General features: G+C 43.8%; 1 protein-coding gene and 1 non-coding gene across 2 annotated transcripts in view; both read right to left on the bottom strand.

Annotated features, from left to right (window-relative positions):
* Positions 1-1,816: 1,816 nt before the first annotated feature.
* LOC127196001 (small nucleolar RNA SNORD89) lies at positions 1,817-1,931 on the bottom strand. The gene has a single exon (XR_007831409.1). It is a non-coding gene; the product is annotated as a small nucleolar RNA SNORD89 (small nucleolar RNA).
* A 3,129-nt stretch (positions 1,932-5,060) lies between these two features.
* The window catches only part of Rnf149 (ring finger protein 149), a 29,261-nt gene continuing 20,926 nt past the window's right edge, over positions 5,061-13,395 (bottom strand). Inside the window, exons 5-7 of the mRNA XM_051152737.1 lie at positions 12,247-12,343; positions 9,178-9,373; positions 5,061-5,340 (exon numbers count right to left, since the gene is read on the bottom strand). Coding sequence (XP_051008694.1) covers positions 5,297-5,340; positions 9,178-9,373; positions 12,247-12,343 — 337 coding nt within the window. The 3' untranslated portion in view covers positions 5,061-5,296. The remainder of the gene's footprint in view (positions 5,341-9,177; positions 9,374-12,246; positions 12,344-13,395) is intronic.

Here is a 13,395-nt window from a genome sequence, read left to right as displayed (position 1 = left end):
TACCAAATGGTATTTCATTATATGCTTACTTGTTTTAAAAAATGTAATTGTCAAAACAAACACAGTGTTCCCCAATAAGGTACAAACTTGAAATGGGATCCTTGCAGTGAAAGCTGCAGCAAAAAGGCACAAGCAACTCAAAAATGTCAGAAAGCAAGCTCTGTGTGTTGTGGCACACAGAGGAAAAATGCGCACTGTGTTGATTTTGGAATCCCAAATAAAATTCTCAAGTAAGGACCCTCCAACAAGGAAAACAAAGACTGTTTACAAAGTGTAGCTGTGCTTGGTCAACATTAGATGTACATAATCAAGTTTGCAATACCACAGATGCTCTTGGTTTACCATGTTTAAAGGGCAAGGTGCACACACCAGTGCAGCAGCCTCAGCCTGGGCAACAAGTTATCATCTCAAAAGAAGATTACATATAAAATCTTGAGCATGAGAAACCACAATCAGCTTTTAAGTATAATTAAATGAGTTTAATTTAACAGGTAAAATAACTTCGTGAATTTTTTTCAGTCCAACTTAAAATCTTCTAATCACCTGTAAAAAACAAACAAACAAACACACAATCAGTAACATTTTAAGAGTAGAAGTTTTTTAAAAACACATTTTAGAGTCCCAAAATACAACTACTTAAATAATTCTTAACAGCGTGTATTAATGATTTAAGCAACTTTCTGAGAACAAGACCACTAAGTTTATAGGGCATGTTCCCATTTACACCTAATTTTAAGTAGCACACTTTACACATGTTTGGTAACATTTCCAGAGTGAATCTCAGTACGATCTATGCAGCAGTTTGCACAATATTCTGAGTAGCTCTTGGAAACAAGGGTATCCTCGAAATTAAGCTAGGAAAAAGGTTTTAGGTATTCATTAAATCTCAGCGACTGCTGGTTTCATTTCATCCTCATCTGTCTTTTTTTTTGTAATTACTGTCTATATTAGGAACATAAGATTTACAAAAGCTTGAGATGTGCTAACTACAAGGGGCCCACAAGAAATAGGCTTTCCCCAGACTTCTCACCAGCCAGCATACAACCTACCAACTGTCAGAAAGGTGGACTTCCTCTGTTTAACAGCCCTGGCTGTCCTGGGCTTGCTTTGTAGACCAAGCTGGCCTCACACTCAAGATCTGACAGCCTCTGCTCCCGAGTGCTGGGACTGAAGGCGTGCACCACCACGCTGGCTGTTCCTCATGTTTTCAGTGAATGGGCACAAATACTTCAACAAATCATTTTGTTCTGTACTTGGCTGTAGTTAGAGGCAGGTAGCTGCATGGCAGACACTTCAGTACTACGAGAGATGCAAATACAAGCATTTTTAGAAATGGAACACGGACAAATATTTCTAAGGTTTTTTAGAAGCAAGACTGAGCTGGAGATGGCACGGGCTGCTTTTCTAATGTGCTGCCTCAGAGAAACACAACATAGTATTGCACTACAAAGCTATCGGCTCCATGCCCTCGTGTGCTGCCTGGAATGACAAAGCGGTGTTTCCTTGACCTGTAAAAAGTACTTTTGTCTTCAACAATGTCCTCAAAGTGCTAGCTAATAATAAATGGAACACCGATAAACCTCATCCTTCTCTGAGCAATTCATATCAGCTTTCCCCAGGAAAAGTGCTGCCAATTTTTGCTATCTTATTCTGGAAGGGCTACTATTTTACAATTCTAGCAGCCTTTGATGAAGGCGCTGATACTGCTTGGTCAGGGTGGTTAGTCAGATATTTATTTTCTTAGCATAGAAAAGCCTATCCTGGCCCCCCCCACCTGGGAAGTTGACCACAGGCAGGAAGCTTCCGTCTTGGCATTACTGAGGTCAGACAGTGATTCGCTTCAGGAGGTTTTGTCATCGTGTGCCCACATAGAGAGCTAACTGTTGATGGAGACACTGCAATTCGGCCTTTTATTGTCATCATTCCTCAGCAGCCATAGGAAGCAACCATTTGGGAAGAGAGGGTCTAAACCCCAACCCAGCATGTGAGGGACGGTTTACCTGCCAGGTGAGGCCATGCGGTCACAACTGCTTTCTGCTGGAAGAGCAGAGTGAGGCCAGGAGAGCAGAGCCACAGCAAACAGCCTTCAGTGTCACAGACTGCCTTTTCACTGCCTCCAATCTTCAAAACACCAGTCAGTCAGGAGCAGGCTGTATGCCTGTAATCTCACCACTGTGAAGGCTGAGGCAGAAGGGCTGTGAAGTCAAACTCAGATCAAACAGTGAGAAAATTCTTCTGTAGTGGCTAACCGATTAAAAACACTTTACAAAACAAAACAAAAAACCACTTTACCTTGCTGTTATGATATCCTTTGTTAAAGCCAACTTCGTTAGCTGTTAGAATGATCACAGCATTTTCCCTGGTATGTCTTAAAAGACAGCACTAATCTACTTGACTCTTTAGAAAGTACTCAAAATAATAAATATCTTCTACTTCAGCAGCTCATATTCATCTGGTTGTACATTCAGTAAAACTCACCACATACTTTACTGCCAGTAGCTACAATCAAATTGTGTAGAAAAACAGTGTGGTAATCCACCTTATAAAAGCACTATGCTTTATATGTGGCTTGGCACTGGCGTCCTGTATAGTACAGCGCCTGCAATTCTCTGGAGACCTGGGACAGCCCTTGGTGCTAATACTCTGCCTATGAAGATGCTGTACGACGCCATGGTAAGAAAGCCCCGGAGCCAGCTGTAGGAGACTGTGTCCACAAATAGAGACAAATGACATTGAATGTCAGTTATTACTCAATACAAAAATCTCAAAATTGTACTAGACTCATTTTTGTAATGATGGCAGTTCCAGGGAACTAATGAGCCTTACTGGAACAATTCCTATGTATTATGGGAGTAGAATGTGTAATATTTCAATATCTGTATGGCTGCTGGACACATACACCGTCCCACTTTGCTAAGCCTACTGGGTCAGTGACCACTAAAACACAAAGCATGTGGTTCAAAATGGGAAGATTCACCTTCCGTACCTACATGAACAAACACCAACAGCCAAAATATTTGGAGCTTACTTAGGTCATGACTGTAGTGTCTCCAACCTGTCATTTCTATATTCTATTTATTGTACCTGAACAGGACCACCAAAGTCCTCCTGTATGCCAGGCGTGCCAAGTGGAATCTGTATACCCACCTGGATAACCCCTCCCCCCCAATTCCCAGTGGTTCCCCTTACTCTCCTTATCCACCAGTGGTCCACACACTCACAAGTTCTCAGTACCTTCCTAGGCTCCTGAGACTCCTATTGGTCCCAGAGGAGATGAGACCATCAGTGAGGACACTACCCGAGCATCTAACCGCAGTCAGTGACAAGCAGATGGCAGATGGGAAAACACACCTAGTTAGGGCTCAATGCCAGGAAACAAAGACCAGATCACTGTAGACTCGAAGAAATGGTCCCATGTGGATCAAGCAGTAGCTGACGGTGGCAAAAAACAGAACTTGTGAAGAAAGATGAAGTACTTATGGTTTGCTCTGGAGGAAAATAGAAAATAGATCTGAAAACGATGATGAAGCTATTCCTAAGTCTGTATGCAGAGACCATGCTGCGAAGACTTATCTTTTACTTGGATGTGTTCCCGATGCATGTCTGTCTCGTGTAAGTAGTTCCAGCTAAGGGCATTAATTCAAAAAGCAAAAAAGACCATGAATCAGTGACCTCTACTGACTACTGCTGTCAGCCAGAGATGGGCTTCTTTTTTTTTTTTTTTAATTATTACTTATTATGTATAGTGTTTCACCTGAACACCAGACGAGGGCACCAGATCTCAGTATAGGTGATTGTGAACTCAAGATCTTTGGAAGAACAGACAGTGCTCTTAACCTCTGAGCCATTTCTCCAGCCCCAGAGATAGGCGTCCTAGAACATTCTTTCCTTGGGCTGCAGAGGTGGTCAGTGGTTAGGAGCATGGGCTGCTTTGCTAGAGGACCCAGGTTCAATACCCAGTATCCACCAGGTGGCTCACAGCCCTCTGCAACTCCCGTCCAGGCAATTCTGATGCCCTCTTCTGGCCCCCCTGGGCTCCAGGCATGCACAACAGGCGAAGCACTCATTTAGATCAAATAAACTCAGTTATCACTGAAGTGTAAAATATTTTGAATCAAGAATGTATTTTCTGCTTCCTCTGGGTAAAGACTGGTTTTAGTAATGCACTTTCTATCTTCTGTAAACTTGTGTTGAATGTTGGTATTGACTATGCCAAATAAAATTTGTTACATAAAAAATTTGTCAATAAGCATTTAATTTTGTCTACAAAGTAGACATGCAGCATAAGTTTAGGATCAGCCACGGGCGCCTCACTCTTGAAAATGTATTAGAGCACAATACAGAGCTCAGACAGCAGCAGCCTTCTCGGCTTCATCTCTGAGAACATCAGCCACAGGACAGAAGGATAAAAGCCGCAGCACAAAACAGGCTCACAATTTCACTCGAAAAATGTTATTTTAGTCTAACAAAATTTAAGTCTTTTTATTTGTAAAGATGAAATCCTCTGAAATACACTAATCATTTGGAAACATCAGTCTGCTTACTTGATTTTCTTAATGAATCAATATTTTAATGCTTTTAACATACAATATGGCATTCTTGCTATTTCTTTTAATTTGTAGAAAAACACGGATAAATTTCCTTCTTCCAAGTGTGAAAAGAAACTAGGCAAGAAAGGTAAAAATGCAAATCATAAAATCATCTAGTGTTCTGTTCACAATTCCACATAATAAAAAGGTATGCTTGGTTTTGGAGTCTCCGTGGACGACACAGTGCAGGAGAGATGATTCTCTCCCCTCAGCCCCTTCTGTGAGGCAGTCTTGCTACACAGGCCAGGGCTGGCTTGAACTCCACATCCTCGAGTCTCAGCCTCCTGAGTGCTGGGTTACGGTGTGACTCTAAGAGTCTCTGCTCCAGGCAAAGTCCATGTGATCGATTATGCATTACATTACACAATCCTACTTTAACTTAGGGAGCTTCTTAAAAGCCTGAGAAGCAGAATCGTGTTTTACAGTACCACAGAAGCTAGTCTAGTACTCAGAAACCCACACGCATGTGAGTCGGACGCAGCAAACTGATGGACATCATACTTCAGTAGATAAATAGAGGAAGGCTAATTAAAAGTCTTTTAGGAATAAAATATCTCAGCCCTTTGTATATCAAACCTGAATCTGAAAGGTAAAGTAAAATAATACCCACTGTTTTCAAGTATACAAACTATGCCCTAGAGTAAAAAATTAAATGTCCTGTAGTCCAAGCCAAGGCTCTGTCGGTGAGGCTGCCAGTGAGGCGTGTGCTAGCAGATGGAGCCTCCATGGTGAGAGTCAGTCCTGCCGGCTCCTACAACAAAGCATCAGAGGTCACCACAAGTCAGTAGGTCTGTCCAATCTCAGTTACACATGTGGAAATAACAATTCAATTAACAGATTATAGAAACATTTAAATAAAACTTACATGTAAAAATGACAACCCACTTCAAAGACAGCCAGTAAGAAAAATGAGGAAATCTCCTTTCCTGGAGTATGACAGACAGGCTTTCTGGTGTTACCTGAGCCAGCATTCACCTGCTGACCGCCTCTGAAGGACCTGCTTCCGTGTTAGCCAGAGAACTGCTGAGATCAAGCCCCAGCCTAGAATCCTGTGAAATCCACTTCCTAGTGCCACTGCCGCCGCAGTGTGTTCCTTTCCCTCTTGCCTCTAGTACTGCTTTAAACCCCGAGCTCTAGCTAAGTTCATAAAGTGCTGACCACCTCGGCCTGGTCCCCAGAGCACTCACAACAGCTGGGCGTGGCGGTGTGTTCTTATAACCCAGGAAACAGTGGAGGGGGTGGGTCCCGAGGCTCCCCAGCCGGGCTAGCTCACCAGGCAAGTCCCAGGCCAGCAGGAGACTTTGTCTCCAAAAATAAGGTGGATGATGCCCTGATGTCATACTTGAGGTTAACATCTGGCCTGTACACATGTGTGCACAACTGCAGTTACACTGCACACACATGTGCATACACACACAATAAAAACTTAAGTTCTAACATTTCTGTAAATTTTCCTTCCTAAACATGTTAAAAGACAAAACTGATTCCATTTGAATCTTACTGTTTTGGAAATCTTTTTCATAAAAAGATTTTTGGTATTGACATTTTTTAATTTAAAACTGAATTCAAAATTAAAAGCATCAATTACTCTCAATTAAAACAATCTATAGATTAATTTAACTCTAATAAATTGATGGGATTTCCTTTTTTCTTCTTTTTTTGTTCTTTGTTTTTTGGAGACAGGCTTCTGTGTGTTGCCTTGGCTATCTTAGGCTCACTTTATAGACCAGGCTAGCCTCAAACTCACAGCGATCCGCCTACCTCTGCCTCCCATGTGCTGGGATTAAAGATGTGCACCACACGCCCAGCAGAATTTTCTTTTAATTGACAAGATAAAAATTTTATTTTATGTGTGTGAGTATTTTGCGCATATGTATGTATGCATGCATACCACATGCATGCCTGGTAGCTGTAGAGGCCAAAAAGGGTATGGAATTCCCAGGACTGGAGTGACAGATGGTTGTGGACCACCGCATGAGTGCTGGCAATGGGTCTCAGGCCCTCTGGAAGAGCAGCCAGTGCTCTTAACCACACAGGCAGATAGGATCCCACTATGTAGCCCTGGCTGGTTTGGAAATCCTAAGGTAGACCAGGTTGGCCTCAAGCTCAGAAGGTCCACCTGCCTCTGCCTCTCAAGTGCTAGGATTAAAGGCATGTGCTATCACACCAGGCTCAAAATACTTTCATAATTAGTGTTTGTTTGTTTGTTTGGTTTGGTTTTTTGAGACAGGGTTTTGCTGTGTATCCTTGGCTGTCCTGGACTAATTTTGTAGGCCAAATCCACCTGCCTCTGCCTCCCTGAGTGCTGGGATTAAAGGTGTACACCATTATTCCTGGCTCATAATTAATCTAAAGAACGCAGAAGAAGACAGGTGGTGGTGTGGCACTCCTTTAATCCCAGCACTTGGGAGGCAGAGGCAGGTGGATCGCTGTGAGTTAGAGGCCAGCCTGGTCTACAAAGTCCAGGATAGCCAAGGCTACACAGAGAAACCCTGCTTGGGGGCTGGGGGTGGGGGGAAGGAATACAGAAGAGGGGAGGATAGTCAAGGCTACACAAAGAAAAACCCTGTCTCGAAAAACCAAAAAAAGAATGCTTACAAGAGGAGCCAGTAGGATGGTTGGGAGGGTACAGATGCCTGCTGCCCAGGCTGGCAGCCTGAGTTTGCCCCTAGGACCTGTGGTAGAAGGAGAGGACTGGCTACTCAAAGTTATCTTCTGCCCTCAGCACTTGCATGATGATATACCTGGGTATCCCAATAAATAAATTAATTTAAAAGTAGATATGGGGATGTGGCTCAGTGGGTAGAGTGCTTGCTCAGCATGCACACAACCCTGGTTTTGAACCCCAGCACAACATAAAACCAACGTGGTAATACATGCCTATAACCTCACACTTGGGAGGTGGTGGGTGGGCAGAGGATCAGAAGTTCAAGATCATCCTCAGCTATCTAGAGAATTTGAGGCTAGTCTGGTATACATAAGACAAATTCAAATTGAAAAAAAAAACCCCACAAATATTGCAAAATATAGGTTAATAATCCTATAAAAAGATTCTTCTATTTAGCATGCCATAAAAGACCTAAGACACTAGAAGACAAAAAAAAAAAAAAAAAAAAAAAAAAAAGAAGAAGAAGAAGAAAAGACAAAAATTACAAAGAGGCTAAGAATACAGAAATTAGGCACCAAAATATGGCCAAGTGGCAGAGTTCGTGCTTAGAGTCCCAAAACCCAACAAGAAGAAATAAAGAAACTGAGGGAAAGGATACAAAATACATGACAAAGGTCTGTACTTAATATTTGTGTATTTTTAAAGATGTTTTTATTTGTTGTTATAGTATATACAGTGCTCTGCCGGCATGTACACCGTCAGGCCAGAAGAGGGCCATAGATGGTTATGAGCTATCATGTGGTTGCTGGCAACTGAACTCACGACCTCTGGAAGAGCAGTCAGTGCTCTTAACCTCTGCACCATCTCTCCAGCCCTTGTTTGTTTGCTTTTGTTTTTCAAAACAGGGTTTCACTGTGTAGCCCTGGCTGTCCTGGTCTCACTTTGTTGACCAAGTTGACCCTGAACTCAAGAGATCTGCCTGCCTCTGCCTCCCTGAGTGCTGGGAGTAAATGTGTGTGCCACCATATCTGATGCAGTATTTAATTTTTAAAAAGTTCTAAGAAAGAGCTAGAAGTACACCTCTTGTCAGGCAAGCCTAAAGCCCTGAGTTGACTGGCCCCACCCCACTGCACTAAAAAATAAAGCTGGGTTGGTGCATGCCTTTAATCCCAGCACTCGGGAGGCAAAGGCAGGCAGATCACTGTGAGTCGAGGCCAGCCTGGTCCTCAAAGCTAGTCCAGGACACCCAGGGCTACACAGAGGAACCCTGTCTCGGAAAAATAAATAAAAAGTAAAAAACTTTATGAGCCTCCTGTATTCCATCACTTGGTCCCCAGGCACTGGGACTGTGTGTTTGGAAGGGTTAGTGCTGCGGCCTTGTTGGAGGAGTGCCATTGCAGACGAGGCTCTGAGGTTTTAGAATTCCACATGAGGCCCAGGCTGAGATGCGAGCTCTCAGCGCCTGCCCCATGCCTGCTGCCACGCTTGCCTCTGTGCCGGCCTTGGGATTCTAACCTACAGCAGTAGGCTCCAATGCGGGTTTCCTTTAAGTTATCTTGGCCACGGTGTTTTGTTATGGCATTAGAAAAGTAACTGAGACAGCTTCAACTAAGGACTGGCATGAATAAAAAGCAGTTGACTTGAGAAGCAAGTGCAACAAGGCCGCTAGTGCGCTATGCTACACACTATAATGAGACCACAGAAAACAAAACAAAACCCACAGGAAATGTAGAGATGAATCGAGCAATTCAAAAGAAAATTCAAAACACAACATGGTTATAGAAGCTGACCTACCAAATGACACAGAATGAGCACCATACAGTAAAAGAGCAGTTACCAAACGGCATTTACGCGAGCTTCCTATTCCTATCAAAGGTTAACGGGTGTCTAAGTGTGCGCCGCAGCTTACATTTACGTTCTTCTGCTTTCCGTTTCCCTTGTCACTGACAGCACCATGGCGTCACACCCGCATCCACGTACCCAGTAATGCTGAGTCTTCCCCCACATCGTCTTTAAAACAGGGGCGCCGTGGCCCAGACTCGCTTGAGGAAGAGGATGGAAGGTTGGTTTCACCACTCCGGTCCTCATCTTGGGATGTCACACTCAGATTCCCAACAGAAACACTTCCCGGGGCAGCTTCTGGGATGGGTGGCTCCTGGGCATCCTCAGGGTCCCCCTAGAGAGGCAGACAAAAGGCAACGGCTTTCTCAGTACAGTGACCAGTGTGAGGTCGTGTGACACATCCTTGACTCTCTACGGGGAGTCTGGTGGGAAGCACACCACCTCCTACCTACTTCCTGTGTCATGAGAGAGGGTAGGCAGCTGTCTAACAACTACAGAGTTTGGTTTGTTTTCCTCCAACAACAGTTTCCCTGCTTGAGGCAAGCTGTATCTCACCTTTAAAACTATTCACACAGAGTGGCTCTTTCTTGCAGTCTACAGACCTGCGCAGCTTCACTGCTGCTCTGTCACGAGGCAACTGGGCCCCAGTGACAATGGCTATGTACAGAACTGGGTGTCAGAGACAACGAGGCTCTGAGCAGCTAAAGGCTTCAGGCTTTTGTTTGTTTTAAAAATCAGTTCTGCCTCCTTTCTTGTGTAGTTTCCCAGCTGTGGTTTGTCTCCAACTTGCCCCGCCCCCTTCTACTTGCTGCTTTCAGGACGATAAGGAGGCCAGAGACTCCTTTAGCAAGACTGCACTGAGCCCCAACCCCAGCGGTGGAGCTAACCTAAGAGCTAGAGCAGCCTGTGGGCAGATGGAGTGCTGGCAAGTGACTAAGGGCTGGTGGGCATGGGCGTGGGGTCCTGGGCACTCACCCTCCTTGGGTTCTGCTCTAGGAGCACTTTAAAACCACCCCTCATCCCTCACTGCTAACTAGCCACTATAGACATTCCACACAGCTCTTTCCTGACTTCGACTCCTAACACTTCAAGCAAAACTTCCTGTCGTAATGTCACAATGCCGACTCCTGCTTAGACTCATTCCAACCTGTTTCTCAGCAAGGCTGCCAGGCCTAACTCCCCACTCAACTCTGCCCGAGCTCATGCCCCTGTGCAGCACCATCCACCCATTATGTGCTGAGGTGACAGTCAAACCCTCAGCTGGCCCGCTAAGACACATCCCTCCATCTTTCCATGCCTAACAGGCAGCATAAAGCCTTTCCTCTCTCATCCACCGGCACCTACCATGTTTCCTTGCTATGCTGGATCTCTGCATATCTACTGGCCCCACTTGGCCTGAAAGAGAGATCGCTAAGAGTCCTTGCTGCAACAAAAGGACTGCTCCCTATTTCCCTCTGCGCCAAGCTGAGACAGCATTCTTCAGATCAGTGTTTGCCTAATGAGTGCAGCGGACATGGCTGCAAGCAAAGGACTGCCTTTAAAGTCTGTGTAAAGGTGACTGGTGACTCTACGTGTTATAAGAAAATAGAGACTTCTAAAAATTGAAAATTAAAAGCAAGGCAAATCCTTAGCTTTGAAGTTATAATGGCTTTCTGTCCTTCACAAAGTAAGTCACACACTTTGGTTCTCTATATTCTAATAAGAAAATAATTCAACTCCATATAAAAATGAAGTCTGGTCCCTACTACATGTTAATAAGTACACCTATAGTCTCTGAACACAATGTATGAGGTGCAAGTCTCGCTTAGCTAAGAACAGAAACCAGTCTCACACTGATGTCAAGCCTGGTTTGTAATCATCCAACAAAGACAACTTAGCCCAAGCTTACTTGTGCGCCTAAGGAGGGAAGTTGAAGACTGAAACAAGATACATCAAGCTCTGTGCTTTTTCATTTAAAATTCTGAACCGTGATGGCTCAGCCTCTTGTAGAGCTGCAGTTTCTACAGTAGAGAGCATGAACCCAGCCCGTGAGGAGGGCAGGCCCCAGACTAAAGGGATGGATAATTAAAAACTGCCAATAAAGGAAGTTTAGGAGTTCTCTAAGGAAGACACAGTTCAGGACAAAGCAGGAGGCTGCGGCACAGCAGTCCTTGGGTGTAACCAGCAACGAAGCAAGAGATAGACCGAGTTGGAGGGGGAGGTGAGGCCTGCAGCCCCTGACACCAGTCCAGGTCCACGGGCGGTTCCCAGCGACCCCCTCATAGACGCCTACAAGGCATTATGGCTTTAGTTGCATAAAATGTTCATGCAGCCTCAGGAGACTGAATGTGGGACTATAGTGCAAGGTGTGCAAGCTCTCTGAGCTCCATCCCAGTCCCCTCAAACGTTTTTAGCTAAAATATGCTGTTATTCTGAGGCCTAATAAATTATATGGAAATCTTAAAAAACAAAAAATTAAAAAAGAACTCCTTTATGTCTTCCTCTAAGTAGGGAAGAAATAACTTATGTGTGAAATCAATTCCTTACCAATTAGCTGTGAGATCTTAGATGAAAAAGTAAGTGGCTCTAAGCTTAGGTGTCTACCTTAAGAATTTGAATGCTTCACAGAGACTGTGAAGATTAAATGTAATAATGTGTTTAAGGCTTAGAGCAAACATATGGCTAGCTATTGTTACAATCTCTTTCATTTTACCCCTATGTCTCCTAAGAAAGGTTCTGCCAATCAAAATATCACAAAGCAGTGGGACACTTAATGTGGGACAATGTTAGCCTGAACTAGTGAACTGTGGAACCCAGAAATAGTGAGAATAGATGACAAAAACTGTTGGGGGTGCAATGTGTGAAGGGGGCAGTGTGTGTAAAACGTACCTCTGAAGCCAGGAAATGCAGAAGGCAGCTATGTTTCACACATTCTATGAGTCAGGGTTACATAAAACCCAACATGCATGTGTGTGTGAGCACAGGACTCTGGAGTACACAGAACTACCCTGCTCTAAGTCATTACAAACTGGGGAACACGTTACCATGTCATATTATTCTGTCATAAGCTCAACTCCACGAATTCATCTTAACCGTGAGAACGCCTTCAGACAGCAGTAAGGACACCAGAAGGAGCACCTCGCCTGTCCGCCCTGCCTGTCAGCGGTAAAGGTGAGGTGCTTAGAAAGAACTGGGCAGAGATTGAATATAAACAAAAACGTAACAAACCCAATATCCCAGGGCTTTGATGACATCAAGTTTACACATTGGACATGTTCGGTGATCCAAAAGCCATGGGTCAATGCATATTCTATGAAAAATATGCCTAAAAAAATTAAGTATGCATTAATGTCTTAAAATAAATGTTTCCATATCTTATAAAGGAAATAACGCACTTTACCAGCACATCCCTCTATGAAAAGTCATCAACAGCACATCAACACTGTGGTCTAATCACCCATGTAAGCTATCTCTAGCCTATTTGTCACAGATTTCGGACTTACTGACATTTTTTTAAATAAGTGAAGCTCTTTATTACACAGAAACACTGTGGATCTACTCCCACCACATAATAAGTTGTACATTGTGTACGTATGTACTGTTTTATATTCTTGAGTTTAGGATCTTGCAATATCATATACTACTCAAGCTGGCCTAGAATGTGCTAAGTAGTCCAGGATTGCCTTGATCTTACAATCCTTGTGCCCTTGCTTCCCAAGTACTAGGATTCTGTTATTCACTACAATGCTCAACTGTTTTTATGTGCCCTAGCAGAATACTTACACACCATTTAGGCTAGCAACGCCTATAAATAAGCTATCAGTAGCAAACTAATCCTAGGCTGGTACTATCTTCTTTAAGTCTACAAAATGACTCAAGTGGAAATATCTGTGAGCAGCAGAAAGAGTAGTTACTCCGTCTTGCACACTTCACAGACCCCTCTTTAATAATAAACATCTGTGCTACCAGAAAGGCGCACAGACCTTCTTTTCTTGTTGGTTTAGGCTGGCTTCCTGCCTCTCCCATGTGATGTGTGAAGTTAAGTGCAGGCTTGGAAGGCAGACAGACTGGGCTCACATACCAGCTGTGTGACCACAAGGACCCGTGTCTCCTTATCTCTGCACCCACCCCAGGAGCTGTTCATCGTGCCTACAACATGCTGTTCATGACTGTTACTCTTTCAAGGAGTTTTTCTTTAAACAAAAAGCTGCCAGTGCCATTAAAAACAGCAGTTCTTAATTACGTGACAGTCGAGCCCGGCTTGCTGTTCACCCTCACATTAAAGCTGACTGACCCAGAACAGATTTTCAAAAAACAAAAAAGAAACTTCCAGTTTGTTGGGGGGATGATTAACATAGTGCTCAGGAGAAAAGTGGA

This window comes from Acomys russatus, chromosome 11 (genome assembly GCF_903995435.1).
Source record: "Acomys russatus chromosome 11, mAcoRus1.1, whole genome shotgun sequence".
Lineage (NCBI taxonomy): Eukaryota > Metazoa > Chordata > Mammalia > Rodentia > Muridae > Acomys > Acomys russatus.
The sequence above is the reverse complement of the archived record's forward strand: the minus strand, read 5'-3'. Positions and strand labels throughout refer to the sequence as shown.